This window comes from Phycodurus eques, chromosome 2 (assembly GCF_024500275.1).
Source record: "Phycodurus eques isolate BA_2022a chromosome 2, UOR_Pequ_1.1, whole genome shotgun sequence".
Lineage (NCBI taxonomy): Eukaryota > Metazoa > Chordata > Actinopteri > Syngnathiformes > Syngnathidae > Phycodurus > Phycodurus eques.
The window spans coordinates 18282230-18298977 of NC_084526.1; the positions used below are offsets into that span (position 1 = coordinate 18282230).

Genomic DNA, 16748 nt, shown 5'->3' on the forward strand with positions numbered 1-16748 from the left:
ATCCGCTATAAATGCCAGTTCTCCAAACTTAAACTCTCCTTTGGTTTCACTCCCTGCACGATTATTTTCTTACATTTGTTGCAAGTTCCAGAATTTAGGTCTTTGCTGACAAAATAAAGCCACACCTAAGAGTGCTTTTATTACTGCATTTTATCCAATGAAATGATACTAGCCCCCAGTTTGCAGCATCAATCTTTTGGTTGCATCATGTCACATAAGCTCAGGCCAATCAGAGAGCAAATTGTTAAATGGCACCAAACTCGTTAACCAGAATTTATGTTCTTATTTGAATGGGTAGGTATCAGATGTACTGTATAGGAACTGCTTAGTTTCGGTGTCCTACAGGTGACTAGTCCAGGCTGTACCCTTCCTCTTGCCAAAAGCCAGCTGGTAGACCCTGCACTATAGAAAGTGGATCGATAGATGGAAGGATGGATGAATGATTATCTGTGGGGTAGCTGTGGTTTTATCGTGTAATACTTTATTGATACATATTGCGTGTATGTCGTGTCTTACATTCATGCAAATTCCCACCTGACATTCTTAAAAATACCTGAGTTTAAATGTAATGTTTTTGAAAGCATCTCCTTGAGTTTGCCAAATAGCAATTCGGCACAACCGTGGCACATTCGCTGGCCTCTGTCATCTTCCACTTGTCTGCGGTCCCCAAGCACACGCCCTCAAAGGACCTCTTCTGCCTCTGTTCTGGGCTGTTGAAATTCTATCAGCTGTCAACACCTCCCTGTGCATCCTGCGCTGCAGCTCTGTTGGCTGTCGAGTTTGGGAAAGATTGCGGTGGGTGGGATCAGGAGGAGGGAGGTTTGGGGGGCAGGGTTGCATGAGGGGTTGCACGAAGAAGCACCTGCTGCCGATGGCTGGCAGTTGGCTAACACCAGCTGCTTTTGCTACACACATGAAAAGCTTGCTGATAGATAATTGACAGCGCAGAGTTCCTGACCTAGCTATTACGTGGCTTGAGAGCGCTTCGTTTCAACGCCGCACGGAGGGCCATTATGGAAATCTACAAATCAACGAGCATGTATCACCGAAAGACTGAACGATAAAAGTAGATGGGGGGAGGGGGGGATAAAATACAGTATGTGTCTGCTTGTTAAGCAACAAAGTAGCTTAGGGCATTCTACTTTGACAACTGGTGCCCGCAACCCTGTCTTAGGGAAAGATTCACCCAAATTATCCCCCTTATGAATGAGCACAAGCCAGGGAAAAATCCCCAGTATTTCAAAGAAATTAGTTAAGGGCAGCGTGGTGATTTAGTGGTTAGACTTTCTGCATCACATTCAGGAGATCCAGGTCTGAAACGCCATTGGACCATATGGCGTTTACATGTTCTCGCCTTGCTTGTGTGCGTTATTTTTCCCAAATACTCTGAACTTCCTCCTGCATCCCTAAAACAGATTAACTCTACTCTAAACTGCCTCTGTGTGTGACTGTGAGTATAATTGGTTGTTTGTCTTGTGTCCTCTGATTGACTATAAGGGTTGGTACTGGGTCATGAAACCTCTTAGCAAATGTGGCTAAACAGCATAAAAATCTCACAGCCACACTAGTGTATAGTTAGCCACAACATCACGTGGGTTTATGTGCGTAAACCTTTAGCAACACTTACCGTAATTTCTCGTGTATAATGCGCATTACCCCCCCCCCCCCCAAATTGTCAAAAGTCAATAGTGCACATTATATATAGGTATAGGGTCAAAGGGAAAACAATTTCACATTTTATAAATGTATGCTGCCATCGAGTGGTTATGAAAGGGCTGTACACTTTCATTCCAAAATGCCACTGCCACCTAGTGGTTATGAGAGAGGTTTACACTTTCATTCTAATACGCCACCGCCAACTAGTGGTTATAAAAAAGGTGTAGCGTACACTTTCATTCCAATATGACAGGGGTAGTATGACTGCATATATGTACAGTTGTGCTCATAAGTTTATATACCCAGGCAGAATTTGTGAAATATTGTTGTTGTTTTTAAATACGACTGATGACTGACCAACAACCATCATTAATTTCTTTATGGTTATGTTTTGCTTCATAATAATGCTTTTCTGAAATGCTTGACTGTTAAATTTGAATTCCATTAAAATACAATTAAGTGTGTTTCACCTGGTCCTTCATGTTTTCTTTAAATAATTGTACCTATCTTACAAATTATGCATGGGTAATCAAATATATGAGCACAACTGTGTTTTCTAATTTACGTACTTAAGTAGGGCTGTGAATTTCAAAGTAGGACCAAGTAAATAAAGAAATAGTATTACGTGTTCAAATAAAGTGCTTAACTTTCGTTTTGATCATATCGGTAGAAGCACAATCATGCATTGTAAAAATGCATTATATATAGGTAGAAGGGTTTTCCAAACATTTTAGGTCAACTTTGGAGGATGCGTATTATACATGGGTGCGCATTATACACAAGAAATTTCGGTCTTCAGTCCTCGTCATTGGCATGCCAATAAACTTTTAACGATGTGGTCCAAATTATAACTACCTAGTCATCAATCAGGACGAGGTCTGAACACTTACATTGCGATTTAGCGTGCAATTTATTATTTTTATTTTTTGGTGGGGTGGGAAGGGGTGAAGTTTATCTTCAGCATTATTCACTAAATGAAGAAATAAATTATTCTAGAGGACCAACACAACATTGGATACAACCAACAAATAACTCTTTAGTGTAGGCCACGCCTAAATGCTATGATGAATTGATATTAATAACACATCTTTATTTTACTATTGAGTTGGAAAAATCCAATGAATTAAATCCAATCAATCCGTAAAACTTATCAAGATTGTTGACTACACCACCCTCATCAAGCTTATCTCGGACGACGAGTCTGCCTACAGGAGGTAGGTGGACTGGCTGGTGTCCTGGTGCAACAGCAACAACCTAGAGTTCAACACCCAGAAATCAAAAGAGATGATCATTGACTTGAGGAAAGTCACAGCCCCACGGTGCCCCCTTACCCTCAGAGACTTCCCCAGCTCCATCGTTAACTCCTTCCGTTTCCTGGGCACCACCATCACCCAGGACCTCAATTGGGAGCCCTCATAAAAAAGGCCCAGCAGAGGATATTCTTCCTACAGCAGCTGAGGAAATTTAAGCTGTCAGCCAAGATGTTGGTGCAGTTCTACATGGTCATTATTGAGTCCATCCTCACCCCCTCCACCATGTGGTATGTTGGTGCCACTGCCAGGGACAGGCACAGACTGCAGTGCACTTTACATGCTCCTGAGAAGGTGATCGGCTGAAGGCTCCCATCCATCCAGGACTTGTACGTCTCCAGGCCATGGGTGCGTGCAGGTCGGATTACAGCTGACCCTACACACCCTGGACACAGCCTGTTCGACCCTCTTCCCTCAGGCAGAAGGCTACGGTCCATCCCGACCAGAACCTCCCGCCACATGAACAGCTTCTTCCCCTCGCCCGTCCGACTCATAAACTCTAAATAAGCCGGTTTCACCCATTAAAACGTCACACCGACACTTGATGCTTATTGGACACCGTTTTTTCTTATTGCACATTGTTTATTTTTCTTCTTCTTAGTCTATTTATATTTGAATTTTTCATTTTATTATTTTCATTAGTACCATCTACAGTATGCGTCAAGTTGCACCATTGGACCGAGAAAAATTCCTAGTTGTGAATGTACCTTTCACTGACAATGGCAATAAACTGATTCTGATTCTGAAAAAGAAAACCTTCCATGACGGTAGAATATTGACTGATTGATTTAACTTCATTCCTTGAAAACATGTAATACTGTATAATGATGCTCTTGCCAGTAGCAGTAGCACTGCAGTCAATGTCAGCTGAGAGTTTCCACTAGAGCTAAAGGGGAGCGTGATGAGTGATGCTTTTCATCACCAAGACATTAAAGCAGTTGAAATGGTAAACTATTAAATGTTGATTGGTCTTATCAATTACAGTAAAAGTGTTGAGATGACCCATTTGTTGTGTAATAAACCTCAAGAAGGATCTTAAGTACTTTTCTCAAATTCCATCGCTCGTAAATAAACATTCATATTCAACATTGTTGCTGGAAAATATTAGTGGACTAATTTAAGATCATATATTTCATAAGCAGGACACAGTGGTTCAAATTGTATAACTCACCTTTTGTCAAAATGTCATTGAAATACAACAGTTAATGCGTATATGGTGGTGGTGGTGGGGGGGGGGGGGGGGGGGGGGGGGGGGGGTTATTGGATATGGTTGTGGGGACTGTGTTCGCCTTGGGTCTCCAAATGACTAGCTACGGCCCTTGCCCAAGCCAGCTATGACACCCGGTCGACATGACACAACCAAACTGGGATTAACGGCTGGTGCATTGATGACGAATACAGCTAGCTGTGAAAACTAGTGTGAATTGCAGGTCACATTGACCATCGACATTTCAAACGTAAATTGCGGTAATCTGCTGCCAAGATGCCAAGCCGCACCGGGTCTTCTCCTCCCTAATGTGTCGGTGACAAATTTAAACATTTTATGAAGCGGGGGAGAAACTAAACCACTAACACCATTCACACACAGCAGAATGAGCGTGCTCATTCTAACTTTTATCAGGCAGGGATTTGATGTGGGCGATTTTGATTCGCTAACATGGGCAATATTCACATCACCGCACCCTGTTTCAATTCGCCGTGGGCAGTGCGAACACTGACTGGTGACAATGTCAGCTGGGTTAGGCTTCAGTTTCCCACAAACATACAACCCCAATTCCAATGAAGTTGGGATGTTGTGTTAAACATAAATACAAACAGAATACAATGATTTGCAAATCATGTTCAACCTATATTTATTTGAATAAACTACAAAGGCAATATATTTAATGTTCAAACTGATCAACTTTATTGTTTTTAGCAAATAATCATTAACTTAGAATTTTATGGCTGCAACATGTTCCAAAAAACCTGGGACAGGTGCCAAAAAAGACTGAGAAAGTTGAGGAATGATCATCAAACACCTGTTTGGAACATCCCACAGGTGAGCAGGCTAATTGGGAACAGGTGGGTGCCATGATTGGGTATAAAAGGAGCTTCCCCGAATTGCTCAGTCATTCACAAGCAAAGATGGGGCGAAGTTCACCTCTTTGTGAACAAGTGCGTGAGGAAAATAGTCGAACAGTTTAAGGACAATGTTCCTCAACGTACAATTGCAAGGCATTTAGGGATTTCATCATCTACGGTCCATAATATCATCAAAAGGTTCAGAGAATCTGGAGCAATCACTGCATTTAAGCGGCAAGGCCTAAAACCAACATTGAATGCCTGTGACCTTCGATCCCTCAGGCGGCACTGCATCAAAAACTGACATCAATGTGTAAAGGATATCACCACATGGGCTCAGGAACACTTCAGAAAACCCATCCATCCATCCATTTTCAACACCGCCTATCCTGGTTAGGGTCGCGGGACGCTGGAGCCTATCCCAGCTGACTTCGGGCGAAAGGCGGACTACACCCTGAACTGGTCTCATCTAAGATGGACTGACGCAAAGTGGAAAAGTGTTCTGTGGTCTGACGAGTCCACATTTCAAATTGTTTTGGAAAATTGTGGACGTCGTGTCCACCGGGCCAAAGAGGAAAAGAGCCATCCGGACTGTTATGGACGCAAAGTTCAAAAGCCAGCATCTGTGATGGTATGGGGCTGTGTTAGTGCCAATGGCATGGGTAACTTACACATCTGTGAAGGCACCATTAATGCTGAAAGATACATACAGGTTTTGGAGAAACATATGCTGCCATCCAAGCAGCTTTTTCATGGACACCCTTGCTTATTTCAGCAAGACAATGCCAAATCACATTCTGCACGTGTTACTACAACGTGGCTTCGTAGTGAAAGAGTGCGTGAACTAGACTGGCCTGCCTGCAGTCCAGACCTGTCTCCCATTGAAAATGTGTGGCGCATTACGAAGCGTAAAATACGACAACGGAGACCCCGGACTATTGAACAGCTGAAGCTGTACATCAAGCAAGAATGGGAAATAATTCAACCTACAAAGCTTCAACAATTAGTGTCCTCAGTTCCCAAATGTTTATTGAACGTTGTTAAAAGAAAAGGTGATGGAACACAGTGGTAAACATGACCCTGTCCCAGCTTTTTTGAAGCGTTGCAGCCATAAAATTCTCACTTGATTATTTGCTAAAAACAATGACGTTTATCAGTTTGAACTTTAAATATCTTGTCTTTGTAGTGTATTCAATTAAATATAGGTTGAATTTTTTTTGCCAGTCATTGTATTCTGTTTTTATTTATGTTTAACACAACTTCATTGGAATGGGCCCGAAACACCCCTTTGATGAAATAGTGTACCTAGGGCAGAATGATTATGGCCAAAATAATAATCACAATTATTTTAATCAATATGGTAATGACGGCAGCACGGTGGCCCACTGGTTAGAGCGTCAGCCTCACAGTTCTGAGGACCCAGGTTAAATCCCTGGCCCCGCCTGTGTGGAGTTTGCATGTTCTCCCCGTGCCTGCGTGGGTTTTCTCCGGGCCCTGCGGTTTCCTCCCACATCCCAAAAACATGCATTAATTGTAGACTCTAAATTGCCCGTAGATGTGGATGTGAGTGTGGATGGTTGTTTGTTTGTATGTGCCCTGCGATTGGCTAGCAACCAGTTCAGGGTGTACCCCGCCTCCTGCCTGATGAAAGCTGGGATAGGCTCCAGCACGCCCGCGACCCTAGTGAGGAGAAGCGGCTCAGAAAATGGATGGGTGGATATGGTAATGACGATTATCAGTCCAGATTATTCTTCGTTAGAGAAAAATCTTTATTTTTTTTTTTATTATTTTTTTTTTTCAACAAACAATATGTAACAGTTTTCAGTGCAAAATGAATCGAAATAAGAAATGATAGAACTTTTTTTACCCCCAAAAATTCTACTTTACCAAGGGCTAGCTGAATAAATATTACAAAGTGCAATCACAAATTGCAATTTAAGGGAATACAGTAAAATGCAATAACATTAGGCTGTAAGCACTGACTTTTCATTTGAAAATCCCCATCAATATTGTGAATTGTCAAGGAAGGGTACGTCTCCGTCACAAACTGCAAAGAACTTCACAGTTGTGTTTCCCGCTATTTACTACTGGCATATATATATTATTATTATTTTTTTTTTACTGCGGTCAGGCCAGCTGAAAAGCTGAAATCAAGGTAGCTGGTACAATGATTGTTAATAGTGTCTTACCGTGTCACGCCCCCTCTTCCAACGTAGCTGAGAGGGCCAACTTCAAAATAAAAGCTTCATAAAGCACTACATCGGAGATCTATGCCATTTTAAGCTTTTATTTTGAAGTTTGCTACGGAGCGCGGGGTCAGCCCTTAATGAAGCCTTAACCATACATTTTCCCCCTGCTGGCTGGCTGACTAGGTTGCGGGCACTGCTGCAAATGAAGCACTTTTCATATGCAGGAGTGCCCGCATTTTAAGTGGAAAAAATCACAGACAATAAGGCTCCTTTAATCGTGGCAACCAAAATCGCAATCAGGATTACAATTTGATTAATTCTGCAGCCCAGGTGTACTGATACTGTTTGTTTGATCGAATATTTTTTGTGTCCCCTGTTTTTACAGACTCGTGACATGATGCCATAGCTCTTTGACCACTGTGGTTCATCAGACCCAAAGTGGATCCAGTGAACTTCAGAAGCTTCCGGCAACCGTCACAGCTCCGCCATGGATTTTTTTGATGACCCCAACCTCTTTGGTGGAGGTCTGGAAGGGGTGGATGTTGACGGCTTCCCCTCAGCTCCATCGTTTGTGGATGAGCTCAGTCTCGGCCCTGACTTTGAGCCCATCCAAGTGGACCCTCTCGCTCCAGGGAAGAACCAAGACCTAATGTTGCCCGTGTCTTCCACATCCACCCAGCAAGCCGGGCCCTCTTACAGTCAGCAGATGGGACATTACATTGGAATTAAGACACAGAATCCCATTGGACAACCATTTTCTAGTCCTGGGGGTACAGGTGGCATGGCAGCAGAGCAACAGGGCCAGTACCACGACGTACCTGTGAGCCAACTACCTCAGTCCAATGGGTTGTTCTTCAATAATAGCAGCCCAATGTGGGGGAATCAGGAACAGAATGGTCACATGTATCATCCCTTGTCCCAGCATCAGCAGCAACTGTACAACCAGCAAGTACATGTCAGACAGCAACAAACACATCATCCGCAGCAGTACAGAATGCGTCTGCAGCAACAACGGCAAAGCCACCCACAACAACTATTTAACCAGCGTGAGCATCAACAAATGAACATGCAGGCCATATCTTTGGAGCAACGACATCATCACGGTTTCCCCTTTCACCAGGGGAGGCAGCCTCGGAGCCAGCAGCAGGCTTACCAGAGTCCACAGCAGGACCAACATCAGCTAACTGCGTTAGGAAGAAGGTTTCATTCAGCGGTTGTGCCAAGTCAAAGTGACCCTCTGCCGGGATCTTGCTTGCAGCAGCAACAACCGCGCAGCTTCTCCTGTAGATTAGGAATGTCTGAAAATAACCAACCCATGGATTCGTCATCTTTGGTTCGCTCACTGCCCACTTACTCTGTGAGTTCAGTCACCACTTACCAAGCTGCTCAGTACCCCTCCTACCCCGGGGAGCCAGAAATTGACAGTCTCAGTCGGCCGTCTTTGTCCTCGGTGTTGGCGGCGGCTCGGCCCACCACCACTCCCCTTGTGGCAGCTCTGCCCGAGCTCTCAGGGGCAGCATGTCAGTTTCCATCCTCATCAGTTAACCAGGCCGAGGAATGTCATTTACCGGGCTTTACGCTGTCGCGGAGAAACACAGGGAAACAACAAGTTGTCCGAGATATTTGGGGAATCAATGAGCTGCTACCCGAGCATGGCCCACCACTTACCCTCTGAGCAGCCTCAGCACTGCGGAGCCATCAACGCTAATGGATACCCATCCCTAGGGGACAATGTCTTGGCATCGGAAGCTCAGGATGAACATTTGGCAGGGTTAGAGCCCCCCGACCTCCTGCCTGACTTCCTGCCCCAGCTGGAGGCCGCGCTCAGCCAACCAGATCAATCTAACTGTTCCTGGGTGGACTCTAGCCAGGCATGGGGCCCTGAGCACAGGACACAGACACCTGTTGGACAAAAGGAAGAAGAGGTAACACAATATTTGTTTTTACCTACGTGTATATTTGGTAGGTTTTTTTAGGCCTAGGATAGTTGTTTGTGGTTCACAGGCTGGGTTCTCCCACTTTCCAAAAACTTACATTTGTGTACTGTTGAGAGGCTGAAATTCCGAGGATTTGGACAATTTTAAGTTAAACAAGGTCTCTAAACGATTAATTAGTTATCTAAAATCGTTATTGATTGATTTGATAATTGATTAGTTGTCGATTTATCGTTGCTTCCTTTATAAATATTAAAATATATAATTGTTTGTGTGGTATTAGTTAAAGCAGACTGTTTATTCTTGTGGTTTAGATGATCAGACCACATTTTAGGACCAATTTATGCAGACATTTAAAGAATTCCAAAGGGTTCACATACTTTTTTTAAAAAAAATTTTTTTTTTTTAATTTTTTTTTTACTTCCTGGTCCATAAAGGACGAGCAGTGCAGTTTTGATTGTGGGGTTTGGACTATTCCATTGATGACTCAACCATTCATCCATTGATTTTTTTTTAAATTTAAATTAAAACAATTTTTTAATTTAAAACTTTATATTAGTTAGAAATAGTCAAACTAAAGAAGCTACAGAATAGTTCAACATTTTACTAATGCGTTTTATTAACAATATTCCTCATTGTCAATATTCAAAACGTTAACCCCACCATGATATTGGCAAATAAGGCAAATAAAATACCAATAGAAAAATACAGTATAAGCACAATTTTCACTCAACAGTGCAACGAATGTAGAAAAATATAACATTACAGCAATGCACTAGTTTGAAGTCCTAAGTATTTTTGGAGGTACAAAAAAAACAAACTGCCCCCTCGGCGATAGTGAAGACACCTTGGATTGTAAAGTCCAGTCCCTGATAACATTACTCATTTCAGAGGTGCATCATCTTTAATAACAATACAGATTAGTTTTGCCAAAGATGACACGATTCATTGATTGGTTGCTTTGGTCTGGTGGCCTCACTGCTAGCAGTGACTAACTGCTAATGCTACATGTACGTGTGCTGACAGCAGTGAGTGACTGGCTGTGCTTGCTTTTTTATTTATTTCCACATCATCACTTGGGTGGTACTTCTTCAATGTAATAAACACAGTGTTGCCTGTTTTTGAGGGCACCGACATACTTTGGACATTTGCTAGTTATAGCAATGTTCCACGTTGCTTTGGAGACTGTGCCCCACAAATGACGTTGGAAACTCGCGGCGCGACCAGCCACCTCCATCGCTGGTCCGGAGCCGGGTGAAGAGTGGCTGCCGCCAATGTGGCATGTTCCGTGTAACAACGGCTGAGTTGGATGAGTTTTGATCTCGCTACGGGCCGGGCCAGCCGACGAGGAGCTGTTTTTGTTTACTCCCACAACTAACAATTGGAAGGTTGTGAATTAATTTAAATATTTTATATATAGGTGGCACGGTGTGCGACTGGTTAGCACATCTGCCTCACCCGGGGTCAAATCCCAAAAACATGCATGGTAGGTTAATTGAAGACTCTAAATTGTCCGTAGATTTGAGTTTGAGCGTGAATGGTTTGTTTGTTTATATGTGCCCTGCGATTGGCTGGCGACCAGTTCAGAGTGTACCTTGCTTCTCACCCAGAGTCAGCTGGGATAGGCTCGCGCACACGCGCGACCCTAATGAGGATAATCGGTACGGAAAATGAATGAATGAATGAACTAGGAAGCTGAAGCGGACAAAGAAAAGGACAACTGATTGGCTGTTTTCAGACACATTCCCGCAAAATAAGCGCACAACTGATCACCGAGATTGACGGGAATTATATCACGATCACAGACTTCGTTTCTTTCTTCGTTTTTGTTCAGAAAAATTGCTAGCTCCAAGCTAATAAATGCAAAATACCATTGAATTTGCGGCACTTATATCTCTCCAAATAATTAATATTGGTACACAGACGCTGTATAAACACATACAAAAGCAGACTATAACAATACTCTCAGGCATATATTCTTCAGACTAGATGAAAAACGAGTTATATTAAAAATATTCGATCATGACTTATACTTTCTTTGTGACTGCAAGTGTGTATCTCGTGTGCACCATACTGCCACTCAGAGGTCAAAATGTGCACAGCAGGAACAGCAACTAAAACTATACCCCAGACGCAGTGCGATGTGGAGAAACCAAATGTTGTTCCCACCATACACTGACAGTAAAAAAAAGAACTGAATTGAGACTGAATTGTTATTTTGCCATTTTAATAGTATAATTTGTATTTATTATTTATTGGTTATTTTTCATAGTTTTCAAATGTATTTTTTATTTAATCTAGAATGTAGAATATGCCTATGTTTAAATTAAGTGTTTATGTTGCAATTTAAGGCGGCACGGTGGACGACTGTTAGAGCGTCTGCCTCACAGTTCTGAGGACCGGGGTTCAATCCCCGGCCCCGCCGGTGTGGATGTATGTTCTCCCCATGCCTGCGTGGGTTTTCTCCGGGCACTCCGGTTTCCTCCCATATCCCAAACACATGCATGGTTGGTTAACGGAAGATTCTCAATTGCCTGTAGGTGTGAATGTGAGTGCGGATGGTTGCTTGTTTGTATGTGCCCTGCGATTGGGTGGCAACCAGTTGAGGGTGTACCCTGCCTCCTGCCCGATGATAGCTGGGATAGGCTCCAGCACTCCCGCGCCCCTAGTGAGGATAGGCGGCTCAGAAAATGGATGGATGGATGTTGCAATTTAAATATTTTTTGACATTGTTTTATTGAAATTCTTTTTCAGGATTATCTAATATAATTTGTATTATTTTATTATTTATTGTAGTACATTCCTATGTTTAAAGTTACTTCATGTTACCCATTGGTTAATAATAAATGGGTCAGTTTTTCTCACACTTACTGTTGCTGATTATTGTTATCTGTTTGAGTAATATCAATTGTTCGAGCCTATTGTAACATTTCATACTCCAAAATAAGTAAAGTATATATGATTATTGCTGATATCGGATCAGACCGGTATTGGCCAAAACTCAAGGCTACAATATCTGTATCGGATCGGAAGTGAAAAAGTTGGATTGTGACATCCCTAATTGTCAATCACTCTGAGCACCGACTGTGCGGTCAGCAGTGGTGTGTTAAATGCGACATTCACTCATTCGTGTGGTACTTGTTGCTGCTATCATGCAGTGAAATCCCTTGAGGTTGCGTCAATTTCTTATGGCAAAAAGTGTCTGCCTGGGTGGGAGAAAAATAATTACGTCACCCCGCCGTCCCTCTCTAGGCATGACCAATCAAACCAAGAGAGTATAACCCTGTATCGTTTATATCATTATATTGATGTGTGGGTTATTTGGTTAGCTCTGTTTTAGCGTCCAAGACTCTAACACAAAAAAAACTTTATTTTACGTTGTCATTGTGCATCACTGTCAAGGCAGGACTAATCGATTCACGCGCAATCTAACTGTGACTCAAATGTAACTGTTGGATTAAGTGTGGGTTGATTGCATGTTCTCCCCGTGCCTGTGTGGGTTTTCTCCGGGCACTCCGGTTTCCTCCCACATCCCAAAAACATGCGTTGGGAGGTTGATTGAAGGCTCTAAAATTGCCCGAAGGTGTGAATGTGAGTGCGAATGGTTGTTTGTTTATATGTGCCCTGCGATTGGCTGGCGATTGGTTCAGGGTGTACCCCGCCTCCAGCCCGAAGATAGCTGGGATAGGCTCCAGCAGCCTGCGACCCTAGTGAGGATAAGCGGTAAAGAAAATGGCTGGATGATTGGTCATGTGTGGAGAGTGGGGTGCAGGGATGACGTGCTAAAGAGGCAACTGTTATATTACGATACACTGCTCATGTGTGAGTTCTGTTCAATAAACGGACTCAGTGCAGTGTGCATTCGCACAAAGGGACCAGACTTGCACACCCAGCTCGTTTTCATGTAATTTTAAGGAAAGATAATATATTGAGATATATATCGTTATTGGGGATATACAATTACCTATATTTATGGTTTCCTCCCACATCCCAAAAACATGCATGGTAGATTAATTGAAGTCTCTAAATTGCCCCTAGGTGTGAATGTGAGTGCTTATGGTTGTTTGTTTATGTGTGCCCTGCGATTGGCTGGCAACCAGTTCAGGGTGTACCCCGCCTCCTGCCCAATGATAGCTGGGATAGGCTCCAGCACTCCCGCGACCCTTGTAAGGATAAGCGGCTCAGAAAATGGATGGATGGATGGATGGGATATAAGATTTTTTTCCCTTTTTGCACAGCACTACAATACACCCTTCTTAAGGCTTCTTTATACTCGCGCGGGCGGTGACCGCGCTGATGTCACTGCAGCTGTCCCGTGCGCAGTTTGGCTTTATACTCGAGCGCAACCCACGCGTGCAGTTTTGAAAATGTACTGCAGTTCTCCTCCAAGTCGGGGGTGTCGCTACGGCTGGTATTGGCTAGGACACCACAGAGTGCAGTTTCCTCTGCATTTTGTGGCCATTTCCGGTAGCCATTTTTACTTTCCTATGCGTAACAAGGAACAAAGTAACAACACTGACGACTGTGGAACATTGTCTGCTCGAACAAATGGACCTAGATAACCAGATGATGCTTTTAATCATGCTGCAAAATCGATCAAGAAGGCGGCGGCGTAGGTGGTATGTTGAACCAAGGGGAACGCTGAGTACCGTAATTTCTCGTGTATAATGCGCACCCCCAAAGTTGCCCTCAAAATTCTGGAAAACCCTTCTACCTATGTATACCTACATTTTTACAATGCATGATTTTGCCTCTACCGATATGATCAAAACATGAAATTATCTGTATTTTGTTTGTGTTTGTAAAGAATAATTCTGAAGTTAAGCACTTTATTTGAACACGTTACACAGTTTTTAATTTACTTGCTCTTATTTTGAAATTCACAGCCCTACTTTTATTTAGTAAATTAGAAAACACACAGCTGTGCTCTTATGTTTGATTACCCAGGCCGAATTTGAAAGCTGGGTACAATTCTTTGAAGAAAACATGAAGGCCCAGACGAACCACATTTAATTTATATTCATGGGATTCAAATTAAGCATTTCAGAAAAGCATTATCATTAAACAAAACATAAACATATAAAAAAATTATGTTCAGTCATCAGTCATATTAAAAAAAAAAAAAGAAAACATCAACAATATTTCACAAATTCTGCCAGGTTATGAAAACTTATGAGCACAACTGTACATATATGCAGCCCTTGTCATATTGGAATGAAAGAGTAGGCTACACCTTTTTTATAACCACTAGGTCGCGGTGGCATATTAGAATGAAAATGTACACCTCTCTCATAACCTCGAGGTGGTGATGGCATTTTGGAATGAACGTGTACAGCTTTTTCATAACCACTAGATGGCGGCATACATTTATAAAATATGAAAGTTCCCCCCCCCCGCATTTGCCCCTATACCTATGTATAATGCGCACTATTGACTTTTGACAATTTTTTTGGGGGGGATTCTGCATTATTCATGAGAAATTATGGTACACCATCACCAGCATGTGACTAAAATGTCACCTGCTGTCACTTTCCACTTTAACATTAAAAGAACATTTCTGTTCTTCCATGGGGTGTAATAGACGTCAATCTGACCAATCGTGTGATCTGTAACTAGCTATGCCCAGATAAAACACACTGATGTAGTAGGCAATCGTCTTGTTTGGGCGGGATTGTCAGCCCCAATTCCAATGAAATTGGGTTGTTGTGTTAAACATAAATAAAATCAGAATACAATGATTTGCAAATGATGTTCAACCTATATTTAATTGAATACACTACAAAGACAAGATATTTAATGTAACTTAGAATTATATGGCTGCAACACGTTCCAAAAAAGCTGGGACAGGGTCATGTTTACCACTGTGTTACATCACCTTTTCTTTTAACAACATTCAATAAACGTTTGGGAACTGAGAACACTAATTGTTGAAGATTTGTAGGTGGAATTCTTCCCCATTCTTGCTTGATGTACAGCTTCAGCTGTTCAATAGTCCGGGGTCTCCGTTGTCGTATTTTACGCTTCATAATGCGCCACACATTTTCAATGGGAGACAGGTCTGGACTGCAGGCAGGCCAGTCTAGTACCCGCACTCTTTTACTACGAAGCCACGCTGTTGTAACACGTGCAGAATGTGCTTTAGCATTGTCTTGCTGAAATAAGCAGGGGCGTCCATGAAAAAGATGTTGCTTGGATGGCAGCATTTGTTTCTCCAAAACCTGTATGTACCTTTCAGCATTAATGGTGCCTTCACAGATGTGTAAGTTACCCATACCATTGGCACTAACACAGCCCCATACCATCACAGATGCTGGCTTTTGAACTTTGTGTCCATAACCGTCAGGATGGTACTTTTGCTCTTTGGCCCGGAGGACACGACATCCCCAATTTCCCAAAACAATTTGAAATGTGGACTTGTCAGTTCCCAAACGTTTATTGAATGTTGTTAAAAGAAAAGTAACACAGTAGTAAACATGACCCTGTCCCAGCTTTTTTTGAACGTGTTGCAGCCATAAAATTGTTTGCTAAAAACAATAAAGTTTATCAGTTTGAACATTAAATATCTTGTCCTTGTAGTGTATTCAATTAAATATAGGTCGAACATGATTTGCAACTCATTGTATTCTGTTTTAATTTATGTTTAACACAACGTCCCAACTTCATTGGAATTGAGGTTGTAAGAGAAAGCCTGGAGAAAATAATGATTAAGACGACGGTCCGTCCAGCCAGGCTTGTCTATCTTCCCCATGCACCGACAGCAGGTTAGGCCTGATTAGGCTAAGAGTGGAGTGTCTTCAGGACTTAGCTGTAAGCATACTTAGGGCTATATCAAGATGTGGGTCAGGGCAAGCCAGGAGCACACTGGAGTGGAGTGTGGGGGAAGGTTGCTCGTTGTTGTGATAGCTGCCACAGTGGCTGCGAGTTCACGCGCACGCATGAACGGGGCAAGGCAGTAGGAGGAAGAGGAGGGGGGAAAAGTGTGAAGGAGAGCACTCTGGGTAGGGGGGAAGGGCAGATGAGGAGAGCAGTAGCTCATGGAAAAAGATGGACAGTTTCGGAAAGAAAGGAAGGGAATGAGACAGCAAGGAAACGCATGAGTGAGAGAAAATAAATGAGGGGTTGGTGGGGAGATGCTTGGTGATTGCCTGAGCTGGCTGTAACAGGCTTCAGGCAGATCCCGTATCTTTCCTTTGCGAGTTACCTAGTAGCATCCACAGAGACTTTTGGTGGTGACACGTCCAGAGGCAAAGTCAGTCACAGTTTAAGCACAGTCACGTGACTTTTGACAGAAGCCATGTGGTCTTTTTACTTGACAACGTCCTTATGAAAACATTCGAAACCTGGCGGAAGTCTTTGAAGTCATACGAGACACTAAGAGTGTAATGTTAGCATGCCTTCTTGTGCTCTGTGAAACTTTATGCTTGAACTGCTGTACAACCAAGTTGGTTGCACGCCGTTTGTAACCTTGAAATACCTTGTGTTGGTACTGTCGTAAACAGAGGCCCCCCTGTAATTCTGGTCCAAAGCCGTTGATGCATTAGGTAAACTTGTCTCTGTCCCCCCCTCCCCCCATGGTTCTGTTTCTTTTCAAACTG

General features: G+C 42.8%; 1 protein-coding gene across 1 annotated transcript in view; it reads left to right on the forward strand.

Annotated features, from left to right (window-relative positions):
• chd9 (chromodomain helicase DNA binding protein 9) overlaps window positions 1-16748 on the forward strand; it is a 154312-nt gene that overhangs the window by 4872 nt on the left and 132692 nt on the right. Inside the window, 2 exon segments of the mRNA XM_061668941.1 lie at window positions 7605-8783; window positions 8785-9144. Of these exon segments, the coding sequence (XP_061524925.1) occupies window positions 7707-8783; window positions 8785-9144 (1437 nt within the window). The 5' untranslated portion in view covers window positions 7605-7706.